This window comes from Caenorhabditis elegans, chromosome V, assembly GCF_000002985.6.
Source record: "Caenorhabditis elegans chromosome V".
NCBI lineage: Eukaryota > Metazoa > Nematoda > Chromadorea > Rhabditida > Rhabditidae > Caenorhabditis > Caenorhabditis elegans.
Genome location: NC_003283.11, coordinates 4,844,496 through 4,864,455, shown reverse-complemented (window position 1 = coordinate 4,864,455; position 19,960 = coordinate 4,844,496). Strand labels below are relative to the sequence as shown.

General features: G+C 35.6%; 4 protein-coding genes across 9 annotated transcripts; 1 reads left to right on the top strand and 3 right to left on the bottom strand.

The window, feature by feature from the left end:
- Positions 1-1,490: 1,490 nt before the first annotated feature.
- C37H5.13 lies at positions 1,491-7,498 on the top strand (the record flags this gene model as incomplete). Of its 3 annotated transcripts, NM_071900.6 has the most annotated exons (7): positions 1,491-1,766; positions 3,932-4,081; positions 5,003-5,157; positions 5,819-6,089; positions 6,138-6,320; positions 6,536-6,741; positions 6,930-7,498. In NM_071900.6, 7 exons carry the CDS (start codon positions 1,725-1,727, stop codon positions 7,165-7,167), a joined length of 1,245 nt encoding a protein of 414 aa, NP_504301.1. The 3 variants fall into 3 exon arrangements, with proteins under 3 accessions (NP_504301.1, NP_001379791.1, NP_001367644.1); NM_001392507.1 differs by lacking the exons at positions 6,138-6,320; positions 6,536-6,741; positions 6,930-7,498 and adding an exon at positions 5,274-5,343 and having other exon boundaries at positions 1,725-1,766; positions 5,819-6,076; NM_001380640.1 differs by lacking the exons at positions 1,491-1,766; positions 5,819-6,089; positions 6,138-6,320; positions 6,536-6,741; positions 6,930-7,498 and adding an exon at positions 5,274-5,325 and having other exon boundaries at positions 3,989-4,081.
- Positions 7,180-12,984, bottom strand: nex-4 (Annexin; the record flags this gene model as incomplete). Of its 3 annotated transcripts, none has more annotated exons than NM_001322553.3 (8): positions 7,493-7,666; positions 7,903-8,015; positions 8,065-8,371; positions 8,427-8,498; positions 8,547-8,717; positions 8,797-8,891; positions 8,948-9,131; positions 12,928-12,984. In NM_001322553.3, 8 exons carry the CDS (start codon positions 12,982-12,984, stop codon positions 7,493-7,495), a joined length of 1,173 nt encoding a protein of 390 aa, NP_001309625.1. The 3 variants fall into 3 exon arrangements, with proteins under 3 accessions (NP_001379788.1, NP_001309625.1, NP_001368593.1); NM_001380638.1 differs by lacking the exon at positions 12,928-12,984 and adding an exon at positions 10,705-10,803; NM_001392506.1 differs by lacking the exon at positions 12,928-12,984 and having other exon boundaries at positions 7,180-7,666.
- Positions 12,985-14,617: 1,633 nt separating this feature from the next.
- abhd-5.1 (Abhydrolase domain-containing protein abhd-5.1) lies at positions 14,618-16,803 on the bottom strand. The gene is made up of 7 exons (NM_071898.5): positions 16,663-16,803; positions 16,429-16,531; positions 15,776-15,956; positions 15,389-15,712; positions 15,178-15,340; positions 15,015-15,129; positions 14,618-14,966 (listed from the first exon to the last, which is right to left on the bottom strand). Exons 1-7 carry the CDS (start codon positions 16,695-16,697, stop codon positions 14,820-14,822), a joined length of 1,068 nt encoding a protein of 355 aa, NP_504299.2. The 5' UTR covers positions 16,698-16,803; the 3' UTR covers positions 14,618-14,819.
- A 627-nt stretch (positions 16,804-17,430) lies between these two features.
- On the bottom strand, positions 17,431-19,771 carry abhd-5.2 (Abhydrolase domain-containing protein abhd-5.2; the record flags this gene model as incomplete). Of its 2 annotated transcripts, NM_071896.7 has the most annotated exons (6): positions 17,431-17,732; positions 17,780-18,057; positions 18,119-18,442; positions 18,952-19,132; positions 19,184-19,286; positions 19,470-19,771. In NM_071896.7, the coding sequence occupies 6 exons, from the start codon at positions 19,769-19,771 to the stop codon at positions 17,586-17,588; spliced, it is 1,335 nt and encodes a 444-aa protein (NP_504297.1). In that variant the 3' UTR covers positions 17,431-17,585. The 2 variants fall into 2 exon arrangements, with proteins under 2 accessions (NP_504297.1, NP_872178.1); NM_182378.4 differs by lacking the exon at positions 19,470-19,771 and having other exon boundaries at positions 17,502-17,732; positions 19,184-19,340.
- Positions 19,772-19,960: the final 189 nt, after the last annotated feature.

Here is a 19,960-nt window from a genome sequence, read left to right as displayed (position 1 = left end):
TTATTAACGCTTACGTATTCAATAGAATTTCAATTCCCCGGGTTTCCGACTTGTTATGGCTGAAAAACACTGAAATTAACAAATGAAGCGGAAGAAAATATTGAAATTGAATTTCATAGGCTACATTGTAGCCAGTCTAGTCTTCTGTTGAATTTCTCATTCTCATTTTTATTAGGTACATTTGGGTTCAAGAATTTCCTCTGCAATATTTATCACCAGATTTTCATCATATTTTTAAAACTGGAGGAAAACATTTGAAGGAAATTTATTTCCACCTCGATACTTTGATCGAAAATCTTGAAACACTTTCCGCAAAATTTTCAAAGTGTTCGATATTTTTCTCAGATAGCACTTTAAGTTCATTCTCGGGCGCAAACAAACTCTCTGCAAAAATAAATGACGAATTTTTATTTGCCTTTCAAAAACTCTTCTTTTTTCCTCAATCGTCTGATTTTCCAACAACAAAGCTGTGATTTTCAACGAAAGTACTTTTTTCTCTAGGAATCTTTATTAATTGTTTAAATATATATTTTATTCTAAAAATTAAAAATTGTTTGATATGTGGTATTTGCTTCTCATTGGAACAAAATCCACAAAAATAAGTGGGTTTCAGAGATGGTAAATATCTTTGAATTTTCATTTTCTATACTTAAAGAATGAAATCCTTTTAAGTAAGTTCATCTGAAACTTTGTAGATCAGTACTTTGAAATAATTTTTAAAAATATTTCAAAGAAGTTTTCTTAATCTTGATTGTAGACATGTTCGTAAAAAACTTGAGTTAGTAATTTATTTTAAATCTCAAAAGTAGTGAAACACGATTTCAGGTTTAATTTTTTCCTAGTTTCAAGTGCTCATATGCAGCTGAATTTTATTTAGAGTCATGTTTAAAGAATTTTTCTTCGAATGCCATAGGTTTCATTTTAATGTGAAAGTATAATCTCTCAGAAACAGTGAGTAGAAAAAGTATAATAATAAAAATGTTTGCCGAAGTTTTTAGTTTCAGAGTTATACTCATTCAAAACTGTTGGCAAATCACCGGGAAACCGAAAACGCATACACTTTCCGGTGGCCTGTACCTAGTAGAGACGTGCGGCAAACCTCAAAATTTTCCGAGCTCGGCAAATCCGGCAAATTTGCCAAACTCTACAAATTCGGCAGGTCTACATTTACCGCACGCGCCTGATACCTTTTTTTTCTTTGCCAGTCAAAAATTTTACCTCTTTCCTTTTTAACTTCGAAATTGCGGTAAATCAACCTAGATTTACTCCAATGAAAATTGTAACCATTTTATAAATTTACAGTGAAAGTTTTTATGTTCTAAATGAATAATTTCTGACAACACTGTTTAGCCTAGCTGCACTGAATTTTAAACTCAAAATCAATATTTCATCTTTTGAAACACTCTCGGTCTGCAAAAAAAAATTCCTCCTAGACAAGTCACCAGCGTGTAGTTGTTCTCTAAAATTGCGTCATTTCTATCGTTTCGACTACACACATAACGTGTAGTCACTGGTCTCATCGGTCAGTCGTTCGCTACCAAACAAACACTTTTACGTCTAAACCTCCACGTTTTTAGAGATCTCTCAATCTCAGCGGGCCCTCACTTAAGAACTCGTATTTTTAAAGAAAAGCTAATATCATCTTTTATTTCATTTCTAATATTTACTGGGAGAGAAAAGACGAGTTTTTGTTGCTCTTTCGAATTTTTGTGGAACAATAGAAGATGCTAGTCGGATGCAGGACAGCTCGTCATTTTGTAAAATCGGTGAGTTTTTCTTTTGAAATTTGAGCAATTTTTTTAATACTAGAAATAACTTTTGATCGGGAATTTAATTGGAAATAAATGATTAGCAAAGATGTTAATCTTCATTTCCTCAGTTTAATCCAATAAAACTTATTAATAAATAAAATGAAAATTAGATTTTCTGATTTGCAGAATTAACGTGCACTTTCTTCTTATCAAATCTTGGAATTAAAACACAATTCTTAGTCGAAATGTTTTTTTTTGCAATTCCATGTTTTGTGTAGTTGCCCGATCGCGTTTTTTTTTGCGATTTTTGCGCAAAAAAATACGGTAGCCGGGCTCACCACGACAATTTTATTTGATGCCAGAAAGTGAGCGCCTTTAAACTCTCGTTTCTGAGTAATTTTGCTCAAACTCTATAGATTTCACACTTGCAAAAAAAATTGTGTAGCATAGGTATACTTGAAATCATTTTGTATAACTTTCAATGCGAATTTTTTTGAATGTTAAGTTGAATTCAAATAGAATGTGTGCAACCAAATTAAATGTTTGGTTTCCCAACAAAATTTTTCTTTCACTTCCTCCTGGTTTCCTTCGTCTATCTGCTCTATTGATTCCCATTATTTTGTCTAGTATGGCGTGACAGATTGTCTCTCCTTTTCCTCTTTTTCCAATTTAATTAACGCCTAGCCAGATACACTTCTGATTCCCTTTTGCTCATCGGAGCGTGTCCCCCCCCCCCCCCCAGCTTGCAGACTGAACATTTGTTCGTAGAGTTGGCTCCTCTGTTTGCTGGCAGATTTTCTAGCAGAGTTATTCTCTTCTTTGTTTTTTTTATTTTTAAAACTAAATTTAGAGATCTTCTTCAGTACTTTTTAACTTTGGAGTTTTTGAAATCCCTTTTAATATCGTTTAAAAAATTTCATAATTTTTAAAATCAAATACCGTCATATATTTTATGTTTTGCAACAAATCACACGATTTCTGCCAAATTCCCTGAACAGCGCATCGTAAAAACAATATTTCATGTCAAACATTTGCATACGTACCAGTTATATTGTTTTATAGAAATGTCAATATGTTGCATTTCTCACGAATGTGATATGTGATCTTTTGTTCAGAACTTTGTGTTTTGATTTTGTTGCTGCAAGATTTTCTGATCATTTTAAAACAACAGAAAAACAACAGTCAAAAGAGTAGTCTAGAACCGAAAATTTAACGAGAACTGAATTTTTTTCTTTAGCTTGTAAAATTTAAAATGAGAATTCGTGTCAACGTGTTCATTATTTCAAAAAAAAAGAATATTTATGATTTAGAGAAGCAAAAATGCTAGAATTGTAGATATTTTTGAAGAAAAGTTATTGAAATTTACTTTTGAAAATTTGGGGTTTTTTATGCAGATTTTCCAATGTAGCTAATCAATAAATTCTTTTAAAAACTATATTTATTTAATTAAAATTAGAATACAGTTAGCTAAAAAATTTTAAAAGAAAATTCTTTTGTTACTAAAATGTTTTCACAAAAACTTTCGTTTTTTTAAACTTACAGTGAAAAAGTTTTCTACGGATATTAAATTTAATTTTTAAATACTTTGAATACTTGTATAAAGCATTGTGCAGTTCGAACATTAACACAAAATTTGCAAAATTACCCAAACGGTGTCTGAAAATTTTAGGAGTATTTTATCATAACAATCAGCAATTTTAAAATAATTTGACAATTTTTTAGGTTCTATATATGAATATAAATTTTTCGGTGTGAATTTTTAGAATTGAGATTTCAATCGGGGAACCATTTTCCAATTTCTCACCACTTTGTGCAAATTTCCGGTAAATTTCTATCGAGCCTTGATCATCCGAATCCTAATCTTTATCCAATTCATTTCCAAATCCCAAATCAAAAGTTTCCGTCGTCTCTGTTTCCTTCTAGTCATCCTATCCTCACCCCACATTTGCTTGTCCTTCATGTTAATCCGTGTCGAGCCTTCTTCTCCCCGTCTTTTCTTGTCTGCGTCTCTTCACTCTCACATCGTCCTTCCTCAATTCCTCTCCACACTCTTTTTCCCTTCAGGCCCTTCAAGCGGTGGAGGAAGAAATTTCAATGTTTTTTGTTCCCCTTGTGCGTTTGTGTTCGTTTTTATGTCAAGTATTTTCCGAAAAAAAAAACAAATTCCATTTTTCTTCCAGACTGCACGTCGGTTCATCGAACAGAAACGTTTGGAAAGCTTGACAACGGGCAACGGTATGTCATCTCCTTCCTCAACTCACGCAAACACTGCTCCAGTCGTGCAGAGCCATTTTGCGCACAGACCACAGCACGTCAGCTCGGCCCCCTCGGTGAGTCTATAGCCTTTCAAGTTTCATAGATTGTAGAGCGCAGAGTAGTTATTTTCAATTAAAGTACATTTTGAGTATTTTGAAACAATTTTCCTTCTTCTTTTTTTAGAATTCTTTGACCGTAAGCTACATTTTTGAAATTAGGACTTGCTTTTATTAGAATTGTCTATTGAAAAGTGCCAAATATTATAGTTAAAATTTTTCGAAATTTTATTGAGTGGTGGAAACTTCATAATTTTGAAAGTCGACCAGAAAGTTGTTCTAACTTAAAATTTGTATTGTAAAATTGTAAAGTTTGAACAGTTGATTTGAAACATTGTTGAAGTTTAAACGTGCATCAACGCTAAGAATAAAATTACTTGATAATCTACTTTTTTGGTAGATTTGGCAACTTACCAAAATTTTGACTGACAATTTTGAAAACATAATTTTGAAACTGTGCGGAGTGTTTAAGTGTGATATATGGTATTTTATAACAATAACAAGTGTTTTATAAAATTTAAACATCACTGACGATACCCTTAACTTGTTGAAAAAGGTTTTTAAAAACATTGATAAAAACATAAATTTGAAAAAAAAATTTTTGATCTACTTTCAAAATTACTTGTAGCGCTAAGCCCCTTTTTAACTGGAAAAAAATTATTTCTGAAAATTTTAGAATAGTTTTACTAAGCTTTTTTAAAATAATTTTAGCAGTATAGAAATGATTTTAACTATGGCCCTACTGGCACAACTTCAGTTCCAAAAATTAAAGCAGCCACCTTTTTTTTTTGATTTTTCATGTTTCTCAAAGGAATTTTTTAAGGGTTTTTAAATAATTTTATCGTGAAAACCTGTAATAACCATGCTTCACGCAAGCCACGTTGTCGCTTATTCCAACTCTTCAATCTTCCCCACAAATCCAAATTTCACTCATTGCAGCGCTCAATGGAAATTGACGATCAGAACGGTGTTCAACACTATCCGATGCTTCTCAACGTCACCCACATTGACATGACGTCCCGTGCCGATGACATTCGTGCCGGGCTTATCGACACGTTTTTGAATCTGGAAAGAGTGGACAAGAACTTGTATTTGTGAGTTTTTTTTTGCTGATATTTTCTGTGTATCTGATAAATTTTTGGTGCGGGAAAACGTATGAACCTGAAAATCTAAATTATTTTTTGTATTTGTTGGATGGGAAATAATTCAGAACTTATTTCCCCCCGACAATCGAGGAATTTTTCTACGGCTGGCAAAGCTGACGTCCGGTTCTTTTTTTGGTGATTAATCCAATACGGTTAGGTTTTTGCGTTGTAGGTCTGTGGAAAGGGCCGCGCGGGTCGTCCCGCCAAAGCTTCTGATGTTTTGACCCAAAAAATGTTATTGACTTGTTTTTGAGCTGGTAGTGAATTTCATAACCGTGTCCCGAAATATCAGTCGGGGACGCTAGTAGACAGAGGCTCCCTAGAGGACGAGCCTCTGTTTTGCGACGGGTCTTTTCACAGGCCTAGCTCGTTGAATCAGTTGCCCGCTACTCGCCCGCACATTACCCTATGTTCCCCTACCTACGTGCCTCCCCGCCAGCCTACCTGCCTGCTGTATGTTTATTTATAGGTGCCTATCGGAGTTTTGTAATTGCCTACTGAATTCCTGTGTCTTGAGCAACCGGATTCAGAATTTTCCTGAGTACAGTCGAAAACGTCGGGTTTCACCCAATTTTCGGTTTCTAATTTTTCAATAATCCTCTAAATTCAGGGCTCGTCACTTGCTCAAAGGCCGAAACTCTTTGCCAGTTGTTTACGGAGGACAGGTCATCGGACAAGCTCTCTCGGCCGCCACCGCCACCGTCGAAGTCGGCTTCGTTCCAAACAGTCTTCACAGCTACTTTGTTCAAAGTGGCAACGTGGAACGCCCGATTCTATACCAAGTTGACCGCATCAGAGACGGAAAGAGCTTCTGCACTAGATTGGTGAAGGCTCTGCAAGATGGTGAAGCCATCTTCACAGTACAAATCTCGTTTCATAGAGTGAGAGTAATTTTATGAGTTTCCATGATTAATAAATTTTCGTTTCAGCCAGAAGCGGATTCCATTGTCCACCAGTTGCCAATGCCCGAGGTTCCGGCTCCAGATAGTCTCGAGGATCTTTCGGACACTTTTGAGAGAATCAAGAAGAATGCTAACATTCCTCCAGCTGCACTTGCGATGATTGGATTCAAGCAAAAGGAAATTCCACCCGCATTCTTCAGAATCTTTTCGGTTAGTGAGTGCATCGAATGAGCATATTTGCAAAATTTGGAACCTGTAGAATCTGCTATAACTGACTATGAGATCGTGGCGAGACCCACTCAGAAAACAGCGTGTTTTCCCAAATTTACGATACTCAGCTTAAACAGCTTGAACAAGAATTTCCAAAGTACAATCTTGACAGTGAAAATACAGTAGTTTAATCTTGTCAACTAAAACATTTTCAGTTCCGCCCAGTCGACATTGACTCATACCTTTGTCTGAAAAAAGACGATCATACGGCTGGACATGGCCATCCAACTGATGCCTACCGATCGTACGTCTGGATTAAAGCAAACGAGAACATTGGGGATGATCCACGACTTCACTTGGCTGCTGCTGCATACATTTCGGATGCAACGATGATTGAAACTGCATTGAGACCTCATTCGAAGTAGGTTTGATATTGTTAAATGTTTAAGTACAGTAGGGGTACTGTAGTAGTACTGTAGTTTGGGGAGAAATGAGTTTTTGACTTTTGGAGTAGGGGTACTTTGATATCTGCAGCTAATGGTTTATAAGTTTGACCACCAATTAAGGATCCAATCATTTATTCCACATACATTTATCATCTCCTTCCAGACGCGGCTTCATCCCATCAATGGCTCTCACTCTTGACCACTCGATTTGGATGCACACTGACAACTTCCGTGTCGACGACTGGATGCTCTATGAGAATCACTCAACGATTGCCGGTGGCGGACGTAGTCTTATTGAAGGAAAGCTGTGGACCAGAGACGGACGTTTGGTGTTCTCGACCACACAAGAAGCGCTGATCCGAACCGCTAAGAATCGTCCAAATGCGTCTCCTGCCAAATAATAGTAATAATGAAACTTGGAATCTTCATTTATTTATTGTACATCTTTTTTTTTGAAACTTCGATCAAAAATATAAACGGACATTCGTGTAGTGTTAAGTGTAGTTTTAAGTTTTTCTTTTGAATGATCTCTTTCTTTTTTAAAAAAAAAAGTTTTTTTAGTTTTTTTTTGTTTGTATTTTTTCAGTACAGTTTTGATACATTTAAGAAATGTGAGAAATTAAAGAGATAAGTTTGAAATTTTTAGGTCAGCGGGCATGAGGGTATGTGTTGATTTGTAATTTGATTAGATGAGGAAGAAATTGATAAATATGTACAAAATGAAAATTATTCTTCAATTGATTCTGGTGTCGGCGCAAAACTGTTCTCCAAATTGTTGAATCCGCTGAGAAGTGTGCAAATCATTCGGGTATATTCCCCAGAAGTTGATTGGCAAATGTCGTGCTCCAGAGGGCGTTGATATTTTCGCTTGTACTCGAGAGAGATGTCTTGTAAGTCAATCTGAAAATATTGAAAGATTTATTTAGGGATTTCCACAATTACGTATTTATTCTTTTGTAAAACCTTGAATATAATTTAAAGGAAGAACGGGCAAAATCGGCCAAATGCAGCGATTTCCTATTTGGCGCCGGTCGTGTTTTCGTGGCGAGACCTACACGCCCTCGAACCTTTACTTTATCCCACAAATGGTTTAGTTTTGATTCCATTATGACTCTTTCAAAGCTCTTATTACTCACCTCACTACGACTAACGCAAATCCGAATAATCGTTGACTGGTCGACACGTTCTGCGGTCATTGCTGTTCGGAGTTTTTCAGCGAAATAGATTTGAATATTTCGTGAAACGCGAGCTGGAAATTTTCTTATTATAATTGCATACTCCCCCTGCTTAAAATTTACCAATCGTCAATAGAATCAGCCGAATCTCGGAGTGAATATTTTTGTTGCGACGAATGATACTTTCAATGTCTTGAACGTCTTTGCGGGCTTCATCAACCTTGTCCAAGACTGTTCCAATATGTTTCCATGAGTGTCCGATGAAAAGTTCTTCGAATAAGTTTACATTCTTCGCGATATCATCGATGGTAGTGGTCATCAAGATTTTGACGTGCTTGTCGACAAGCTCATCATTCACACGGACTCCGAGGCCCTCCTCGCGGTTGTTGCACAGAAGGAGATGCATCATTTTTCCAACAACTCCCTCGACCTGGAAACCAATAAATTTGAATGAGAAAAAATTTCAGATTATCCGGATATACTACCTTAACGGTGAGATCCTTATCCAGCGATTTGCGATAATCTATTTGGTATGTGTCGCGAAGCGCGCGCATTTGCTGAAAAACGGATTAACATTTTCAAAAATTTTTTCAATGTGGACTTACTCGTGGCGATCGTGTGCATGCGATTTCAATGGCGACAGAGCGATCTCCATGGCGATTTGACAGGGATTTGTAGACGCATTGAGCATCGTAGTTTGGCGCCGGTTTGAAAAGAGCTTGACACATTTCGAAGAAAAATCCACCGCATTCTTCTTCCAAGTCTTCAAGGAGCTTCTGGAAATAGCAAGGTTAATCTTATATTGCCGCAAATAATAGAAATCGTGTAGCTAGCTTCTGCAAAGTCTTCACTCACCCTGCTATACATGTCTTCATAGGCACCCAAGATCTTCTGACGCTGGAAATTGTTGTGATATAAGACGGTGTTGATAATCGTTTGATCCTTGGTTTCTGAAATGAAATGTTTTGAATTATATTAAATTTGCGCATGATGATGATGACGCTACCAAGTCCGTGAAGCGAAGAGCGCAATGTCTCAGAAGCCTGAACTGGATGAAAATCCGGAGAGCTTGGACCATAGATGGTGCCGCGGAGATCCTCGTATTGAGATTCGTACATTTGGAAAATCATTGGAATGTTTTTGGATCGATGACTGGTGTCAGAGTCGAGAGATGAGCCTGTGGAGAGTGTCTGAAATAATAGAAAAAATTAAATATAAGTAGGGGAAAAAAATGAAAATCGGAAATTAATATCCGGGAATGTCTAGAACTATGACTATCTGGCTGAGCGTAGATGAAAAGGTGGTAGTAAGCCTAGTTGGGCGGGGATTCATGAGACCTCTCGGAAATTTCGTGACAAGAATTTTTGATAAAGATGCATGAATGTTTACTCGTTTAATCAAAAAGCATCCAGATCCCCATCACATGGTTCACGGAAATATGAGTCTGGGTATGTGTGTACTGAGCTAGCTACTGACCTACACCCTCTATCAGGAAATAAGAATTTTAAATTCTTGAAGCTGCCAAAAACCAAATTTGAAAAAAAAATCCTCAGATATTAAAAAAAATATGACCACGCTCGAAAACATAAGATTATCCCTGTTTATAGAGAAAAATAACTTGAACGGATATATGAGAAAAAGTGCTTAACTTATTAGAAAATGAGCCAAAAAGTGAGCCTTATATAGCGACACTAGGAAGCCGTTGCGTTGTTTTCAGCGTCGTCTGCTGGTGATTAATGGAATATTTTGAACGGAGATGAGTAAGTTTGTGAAATCCCGCATCCGGGATTTGGGGAATTAGTGAGTCAAATGCTCAACACTTGGACACATTTTTTGGGCATCGGAAATCACAGTTTGTATCTGATTGTGAAATTTGAAAGGACTTGAAATTCGATAACATAAGGTCAGTTTTTGAAAAAATTCAAATAAACGGTATAAAGCCGTATGATCTTTGCCAATTTTGAAAATTGAAAATTTTATTTTTTAACTAAAAACTTTTAAATTTGCGATATTTTCTCTCAGCTTTTTTGACGGTTAGAAAAGTGGTCACTTAAGTTGCCGGTTGCCTAAAAGTTGCTCAGACTAATAGTTCAAAAGTTTACTTTTAAAAACTAATACTACTTCCAATAAAACAAAAAATAACCGGAAGCAGGCATATTTTTAATTTCCTTTCAAAAAACTTTGTCAGCTTATTTGGGCTCTATTATAGTATTTTTGACTACGTGGCTTTAGGTTTTTATGGCAGCCAGACTATTTTTCTCGGGAAAATTTAAAAAATTCGATTTTTTTTAAATCGTTTTGTCGGTCTTTTTTTTTCGGAAATTGATATAGAAATATTCGCTCTTTTTAAAAAACAATCCACTTTTCATCGAGGGTTTCTGCCGACTTTGAAGCAGTTTTTTTTAAACTGCTTTAAAAATTTAAATTGAAAGTAAGGGCATTTTCAAAAAGTACACATATTCTCCCATAACCAAAAAGCTTTAACAGTAGATGGAAGGCAGGCGTAGGCAGCCTTAGAGGCAGACAGGTGCGCATTTTGGAAAATTTAGGCTAGAAAAAGATTTGGTATATTTTAACCATGACATGATTTTTGAACATTTTGAAAAAACCACACACGCGCGCGCATTCACATTTCCAACTTGTTGATCTATGTCTGTTTGAATTCCAGATATATCACGTGGAATGAATAATGAGAAAGTGTATTAAACTATATTTGGCAAGTTACCCCCAGACTAACAGGACTAACACCATTTTGACACCCACCATATTTCGAACGCGAGAAACCAAAGAGTTACGGGGATTGAGAGCAAGACGGGGGGCTCTTTTTTGTTTCGGAGGCTCCTCGTCAAAGGTATCAGTCATTCGAGGAGAGAAGAATACTAGCGAGTGTGTTGTTTGATTGGATATTTATCAATATGAATAGAATTTGAGGATTTGTGTGTATGCGAGGGAGGAGCTCAAGAGCACGAGCACGTTTCGACGGATAATTTATGAAGATGTATATTTGGAGGTATATAGAGGTGGAGTCATTGATGACAACGCACTATCATGGGATTGTGGGGATTAGCTATAAGAGATTAATGTATAGGAATGTACATTCAGAATAAAGACAATTGGAAAAAAGGGGAATTTCTTTTGTTTGAGATTAGTCTAGAAGCCCCTGGTGGATGATCTTCGGACTGTAGAGCCGACCCGTATGGCAATTGTGATTTGAATTGGAATTTTATATAATTCTTCGAAAGATTGGGAAAGATAAGAAGAAGATTTCCTAGTTTTTAAAAAAAAAGTTCTCCGAAAACATTATGATATCCATAGAATAAGCGAATTCGCCGAAAAGTTTGTTTTTATTCTGAAAAGTCTTAACGCGTTCGTTGAAAAAATTGAAGAAAATTTCGAAAATTAGCAATGCTCTTTAGATATAAATTGTAATTAAAGCTTTCATATGTCCTCACGCCTATTTCAAGCCTGCCTGCCTGCGTAGGCTCCCTTTTCTCAAATAGAACAGGGTTGTAGGCACGCAGATAGGCACTAGATATTTTACTTGTTCGAGGCATTAATCTTGGCACTGTAGTTAGGCGTTTCCCGGACAAGATATAAAGTCTTATGTCCCCGGGACACCTAGTAGGCACAAAGTAGGCACCGATCGCCTTGAAGGCATGCATTTTTCGGCTTTCTGTGAATGAAGTAAGTTGTGCATTTTTTTTTTAAATTTGAAAATCGGTTTTGTAAGAAAGAGATCTCTGCAAAGTTAGTTTTTTTTTCCAAAAATAAGTAAATTCAAAAATCATATCGAGATTTGCAATCCTTTTATCTAATCATGCTCAAATCTGACGATCGTACAAAACTTGTTTTTTTATGTTTTTCGCCATCAAAATCCACTACTTATGTCCCATTCATTTTCCACTTTGCAGATGAAAACTGCCTAATCGACTATAGATTATTCTAGAAAATCTTCCAAACACCCTCACTCTATTTTATCTCTTATCAACATTCCACAGACTAATTCCTTTCCTTATTCAAAGTTGTTGACGATGCATGTATGTGTGTGTTGGTTAGCTGACTAAACGGATGTTTGGATTTTGAAATTCGAATTTCGGTTTACTATTAGACATTTCAAAATGCCAATTTCTTGGTAAATTTCACAACTATTGCCAGCGTCAAGAAGCCGTGTAAATAGCAAAGTTCAAAGCGTCATCAATACGTAAAATTAACCGATCGGTTAGCAAGAACATATTCTAGAAAATCGTATTAATATAAAACCTCAAAGATTGATTTGATTCAATAAGTTAAAGAAATTGAAAAAAAAAGAAAGTTCTTTCTCGCTTTTGCTCTTATCCGGCAAATCCGGCGATGCCTACGTCAATGAAGCTGTCACATGGGGATTATGTGGCAACAGGGCTAGATAAGTTTAATAGTGGGCTCAGGGGTTAGGTGAGCTATTTATTTATTTAAAAATATTAACGCTAATGATGAACTGAACTTCATAGGACCCTCAACAGCAATGTAAGCAAAATTTTATAATTTGAAATAAAATTAAAATAAATTTCTGAAACTTACAGAACTCGAATAAATTTTTTTATAGATAAAAAAATAAAATCACAAACTTTTAGGCAATCTACGCCTGTCTTGTGCCTACATGTGTGCCTACTTCCAAAGTTGTTCAATTTTTCAACAAACTAATTGTAAAAAATTAGGAATTCGTAAATCTAATTTGTACAAGCAACAGAATAGACCGTAGGTAGGTAGGAATCAGGTAGATACGAAAAAAAGCATGCCTGACTACAAGCCATGCGAGCCCAAAAGTAGACTAAAAACGGATAAAATAAAGAGCACTCTAACCAAATGAATGACTAGTTGCCGCCATATCGCATCGGAAATTTGATGATGTTTGGCTGATTTGATGAGGAAGAAATATTACATTATATTTCCATATATATCACTTCCCAACGTGATAACAATTATGAGAAATTGTAAAAGACGACTTACCCTCTCTCGTGGATCTGCTCGAGTTACTTCAATGCTCACGCCACGATCACTGAACATTATTTGAGTAGTTATGGGTTTTTTGCTGGAAAACACACATTTTAGTAGAGAAAAACTAAAAAACTCCAACGTAACAGTAAAGAAGAACTTTTTCTAGGCGTGCCTACCCCATGCTTACCCCGTTCTCTTGTCTACCTCTTGCCTACCACCTTTTTCTACCTGTGTTTGGTTTGCCTAGTTTCAAATTGAAATAATGAGAAAAGTGCATATTTTCATGCACTAGGCTTCAATCAGGTTTGCAAGCCCCTTGAACGTAGGTAGGAATTTTGTGCCTACTTAAGAGGCTTATTTTTTGTAAAGTCTGAATTTCATTTTACTCGAAGTATTAAAAAGTTTTTTGTGGTCTTAATTTAATGCCATAGTCAATTGGTAATTGCAATTTTACTTCTAGACAGTTTTACTTTTAAAAAAACTATATGTTACGAAAATCTATCAAAATATGATTTATCATTTTTATATTTTATAGCATAAAATGCTGAGCCATATTTCACAAATTCTATCAAAAATTTAAGAGTATAGCCACCCATTTTATCATCTTCCAACTTTGATCTTTGAGAACTTGGCAAGCTCGTGAATAATGAAATATATGGATACCTAGATGATTTCAAGACCTGAAACATCTTTAATAACCTTGAGACAAAAATCAGCATGGAAAACAAAAGTGTCGGAGAAACAAGATTTCGTTCTGACTGGCTCCAGACACGCGTATTTATACGTATCTCTAAGCTGCCTGGATAATCACTTGATTATACACCAGCTCATCGCGTCGCCATTTTATTTGAAGGCGATTTCAGATTACTGACGACACATCAAGAACCCGGGAGGCACTGAAAAACAGATTGTGCTGGGAATTTGTAAGATGGGATTTTCGTGAAGATGAGTTGAATATGCATGTGTAACAGGATGCTCCGATTTGATAAATATTGATAAGCTTTAAATTATCCAGAAAACAGAAGTAAACATGAATTAGGGATATTAAAAAATATGTGATAAAGCTTATAGGCTTATGTGTCATATATTTCTGTTAGTTTTTTTGGCAAACTGTTTTTTTCCATTACATTTTTTAAATATTGCCGTACAGACTAAGCTTGCTCACCTACAAATGCTAAAGTTGCAATGCTCTTCAAAGCGATGTAAAAAGTCTACATATGTCTCGAAACGATGTGGAGCAGCATTGGAGTTTATTGTATTGTTTTTAGGTTTGCCATGTTCTATAAAAACTAATAAGTCCCAGAGGCTAATTTCTGTAAAAACGCTTCAAAAGTGTATCGATTTTTCTGAAATTGCGGGGATTTAGATTATCAATCATGTTCTTTCATTTGACGGCAATCACACAGATTTTTAACAACCCGAAGTGCTTGAACTCGGTGCCAATTTTTCAGGCTTCTGTCCGATCTCTCTTCTTTTTATAATAGTTTTCAAATAATGTTTTTGTGCGGATTTGTCAAATTTTTTGACGTTTCATACAAAAATAATGCAACCAAGTTTAAGTAACTTTTCAACATATGAAAACCTCTTCAAAAAACTCAAAAAATTGCCAAAGTAATTATTCCTCCAATTATCAATTGAGCCTAACGAATTAAATTCAAATGTTTTTATGTTGAAAATTGCTTAAACTTCAGTAATTCTCAGGTTTTATGAATGAAATAATTTATTTTCGGAAAACGGCCGCGTTTTTTTAAAGATATTCAGGTTATCAACAATGAAAAGAGTCACTGGAACTATTTTTAAGGGGAAACGGGGTGATTTCAGTGGGAAACTAAAACATTAACTGCCAACTGGATTCTGACAAAGAACCCGTGATAATTCTTCAAAATGAGGTATAATTAGAAATTCTACAGTGGAGTCACAATATCTTCTTCCAAATTCACTTCTTCTGGCACCAGATCTCCAGTCTTTCCATCCTTCAAAGATCCTATGACGAGCTCCACAAATCGATCAGTATCGTCTGCGTAGACATGGTGGCCGGCTCCTTCTATGATCTGAAAACAATATAAATGAAGTTAAGAATCGATGACAACTCAACTGACATGTGACTCTACATGATCCATACTTCCAAACATTTCCCTAGTGGTTTTCCAATCCACCCAGCTCATTCCTCCGTGAATAAATTTTACAGGAACGGTTTTATCTAACTCGTGGAATCTGAAAAAAAATTTGTTTCAATTCTATCAGTTTATTTTTGCCGCCAACCTTTTGCTCATTGGGTTCTTTGCCCATCGTAAATTCTCTGACAAGCTTTTGAAAATTATTTCTCCTGTTGGATTTCCCGAGTTAGCTAGGTAAATGTAGTCATACACATCTTCAGAGTATTTTTGTTCTAGATCCGGGCGTAGACGCTTCATAAGAGATGGGCCTGGAAGCTTAGAAATTTGGAACTTTGATCCCATGAAAATCTACTCACCATATCCACCAACGAGTCTTAGAGCAGCAAGTGGATTAAACTTCAGAATAACCCAAAACAGAGCTTTTTGCCGTTTCGTCAACTTTTCCAAAAAACTCGGGTCCACATCTGTGAACCCCCATGGATCAGCAAGTATTAGGTTTTCTATTCGTTTAGGATACTTGAGGGCGTAAGATGTGGAGAGGTATCCACCAAATGAGTGACCAACCAGATTCATCTTTTCCAAATTCATTTTAACTCTCCATTGCTCGATTGCTTCAATCATTTCCTTTTCAGCAGTCTCTGGATCAGTTGAGAATTTTGTGCGACTCGAGCGGCCAAATCCTAAAAAAAAGGGATATAAATTTGAATTATTTGAAATTTCCCACAAAAAAATTAAATGCTCACCAGGTAGATCTATAGCATAAACATTTTGAAATTGTGCAAGCCTCTTAATGGCAGATCCCCAAAGAGCAACTCCAGCTCCAAATCCATGAATCAAAACAATTGGATATTTTGATTTTAGTTCAGAACTCTCGTTCTCACAATTCACAGTAATTGTGTTGATTTCAGTGTTTTTGAATGGAATCTGAAAAGCGGAAAGTTTGAAAGTAATTTTTATTTTAGAAAATAAATGTGTTTCGCTAACTGCCAGTGCTGTGTAGCAATTTTTTGGCAAAAGAGTAAAATTATTATTTTAAGTATGAAAATGCAACTTTTTGAATTACAAATTAATATGAAAATTTAGAGAAATTTTTGTTAAATCTAAAAATAATAATTGTTGTTGCTGAGCAATTTTAAAAATATTTCAATAATGAAAAAGTGCCGTTAAAACATTTCTGGCAAACATCAACATTCAGCCACTATTTTAAGTCCATTTTTGAAAACTTCAAAAAATAATCTTTTATTTTCAGATTGAACGATCACGTTCCTATATACTAAATTTTTAATTCAAAAAAAATTACCGAAAAATGTGCGATTTTTCGGTAATTTTTCAAAATTCTCAAAAAAAGAAAGTTTGCAGCAGAGTCCTTTTTAAAATATAAGTAAAAAAAATTTACCTGGACCAGTTCAGATGAAAACTTTATTCCAAGTGCGGTAAAAATCCGATTTTCAGCTTCTGCCAATTTCTCACTTTTTGATGAACATGAAGAGGTTGAAAACCTGAATTTCAATTTTTTGGATAGAAAAATCTATTTAAAATTAAATTGTTTTTGTTAACTTTGTTACTTCAATATTCATACCCATAAAATGAATTAATAGCAATGCAAAATAAAATATAATAATTTCCATACCAAGGTTTTGAAGTTGCAATATCAGTTTCGGTCATTTTGAGCAGCAAGTATATTTCAGCGACAATAAATTTCACAAAGTGCTCTTATTTTCCTCTTTAATCATCAGAAAGGAGGGGCATAAGACATTGTTGTTTATGTGTCTGCGTTCTCTCAAAACTACACGCTATCTCTTTTTGTGATCACATTGTTTGTTGAACACACAACTTTGAATTGAAAACATTTTTGGTGAAATCCGGCACAAGTTACACTATTTTAGAATGGGAAACAAATTTATATCAAACGTAAATTTCTCAAGTTGTTTCCAAGAAAAATGCCAACAAATAAAAAGTGTAGCAATTTTTTTTTATATTTCTCGCCCTGCCTTCGCTGCAATTTGCTGGCCAGGTGTATATTTTTAGGTTTTACTCACTGTTTTTTTTTAATTTAAAACCACTTTTATAGTTCTAAAATGTCCAAATATCATTTAAAACCTTCCAAAAGTAATTTTTGAAATGTTTTTATTTACAGTCACCTATCATAATTTTAGAAGTCGACCTTAAACAATTTTACTCCTTTTATACTTCAATTGCGTTTCAATTGATCGTAATTAAATATTCTAGAGGTTTAAACCAGGGGCGGAAAATTTGCCGGATTTGCCGAACTAGCCGGGTTTGGCGAGCTCGGAAAATTTGCCGAATTTGCTGTGCTCGGCAAATATTGAAAAAAAAATTTGCCACATCCCTCTGGTCTACAGCAATTCTCGAAATTTCTCAAAAATTCCTTTTTTTTTTTTGGAAATTTGCCGGTTTATTAAAACTTTGTCTGAAAATACATGAGAAAAAACAAGAATAATCTTCAGTTTGTAAGTATGAAATTTTATTTTCCAGTAACCCGTGAGTGTTTGTTGAATGATCTGATTCTACTAAACATTTGCAAAAAAGTTTCTAAATCGGTGTCACGATTTCTTCTTCCAAGTTCACTTCCTCTGGCACCAGCTCTCCCGTCTTCCCGTCCTTTAAAGATCCTATCACGAGTTGCACAAATTTGTCGGCATCATCTGCGTAGACATGATGACCAGCACTGTCCATGATCTGAGAAAAAATTGGTTTTAAGTTATAACATTTCGAGTTCAGCTTACATGTGACTCGACGTGCTCGAGCTCTCCGAACAATCTTCTCGTTGTTCTCCAGTCAATCCAACTGCGCTCTCCGTGAATAAATGTGACTGGAACGGTGTTGTCAAGTTCGTGGAACCTCTTGCTCATTGGTTGCTTAGCCCATCCCAAGTTTTCCGATAAACACTTGAAAACCTCTTCTCCCGTTGGATCCCTGGAGTTTGCCAAGTAAATGTAGTCATACACGTCTTCAGAGTACTTCAGTGCAAGATCTGGACGAAGACGTCTCACGAGAGATGGTCCTGGAAAAACACGAATTTATTAATCTGATAATTCTGAAAATTAAAATCAAAATATACTCACCATATCCTCCAACAAGTCTCAGAACCGCCAGTGGATTGAACTGTTGAATGACCCAAAAAATGTTTTTCTGACGACTAGTGAGTTTTTGCGCGAATTCTGGATCCATCTCATTGAAGCCCCAAGGATCGGCAAGTATGAGATTCTCGACTCTTTTAGGATACTTCAGAGCGTAGGATGTGGCTAGGTATCCTCCGAATGAATGACCAACCAGGTTCATCTTCTCCAAGTTCATTTTATCTCTCCATTGTTCGATTGAGTCGATCATTTCAGTTTCGGCAGTTTCTGGGTCTGATGAGAATTTGGGGCGAGATGATCTACCGAATCCTGGAATATGAAGTTTATAGATCTAATATTGTTTAGTAAAGATCTATTGCAATTCTAGATTGAAGATTGTATGTAGAAATTTAGGAGCATCCTGGCTGATTGGAAAAACATTGGAAAAATTTACAAAAATCCCATTTTCTTTTGGTTTTTTTTCTCGAAAATTCAAACAGGAACTTAGAAAGGTATTTGTACTTTTTGAAAATAAATGTAAATTTATTTGAAAATTCCGAAAAGTTGCTCACGACAATGAGAAAAAATGGGAGTTTCTCTAGATCGCATGCCCCCCCCCCCCCCCCCCAACTCTTTGCTCTTATTTGACAGCTTATATCTCGGCTGTTTTTGGTTTTATAAAAAAAATTTCCAATTGTCAAAATACGTGCAAATTATTTCTCTACATTTTCATCACGCAATATTTTTGAATGAAACTAAAGACTCCCGAGATATAAGCCGCCTAATAGGAGCGATGCAATCCGAAATGAGGCACTCTGACACCACGTGCGGTCACTTACCTGGTAGATCAAAAGCGTGAACTGTCTGAAATTGAGCAAGACGCTTGATCGCAGAACCCCACAACGCAACTCCTGCTCCAAATCCATGAATCAAGACAATCGGATATTTCGCCTTCACAATGGGCTGCTCACTTTCACAGTTGACAGTTATCGTACTGATTTCAGTGTTTTTGAATGGAATCTGAAATTTTCTCGGTTAATTTTTGAAGCTTACCAAATGAAAAAATCTCACCTGAATAAGTCTAGCCAGATATTTGATGCCAAGTGCTGAAAGTATCCGTCCTTCTGCTTCAGCTAACCGCTGACTTTTCGATGGACACGAAAAGTATGGAAACCTGGAAGGAATCCAAGATAAGTACCAAGTATATTCAAAAATTGACATTTTTGAATTGAAAAATGGCAGAAGGGAAAGGTTTTTTACGCGAGAAGTTTTTTTAAAAATTAACACGTAATTTTTTTAAATGTTTTTTTTAAATTTATTTATTTTTAAACGAATTAAAATTAAATTAAATTCTTACCAGCTTCTCGAAGTAACAACAGCAGTCTCAGCCATCATAGCAATAATTAGAGAAATATATTTTAAGTGTAAATGACCTTCACTCTGAAATGCTCGAATTTCGTCGATAGCCATCATTTGAGTCTGGGCATAAGACATTGTGTTCATGTGACTGCGCTCTCTCAAACTGCACACTATCTCGTTTTGTGACTGCATTGCGAAATCTAGTGTTTGGGGGTCTTTGACCACAATGTTTTGTGAACCTGTGAGAGGATGACTGGATGACGAAAATATTTTGGATAAGAAATCGGTTTTCTGGAACATGCTATCTGAATTTGAAAAATATTATGATGAGCCTGTAAAATTCTTGAACTGGCGGGGACGGGAAAAATTTTTTAAATTTATAAAATATCCTATTTTTTTGTTCAAAGAATTTCCACCAAGTGAAATATTGTATAGCTTTTCATTTGTGGATTTGAATCTCACGAATCTACTCGGCATTAAGCTCTAGCT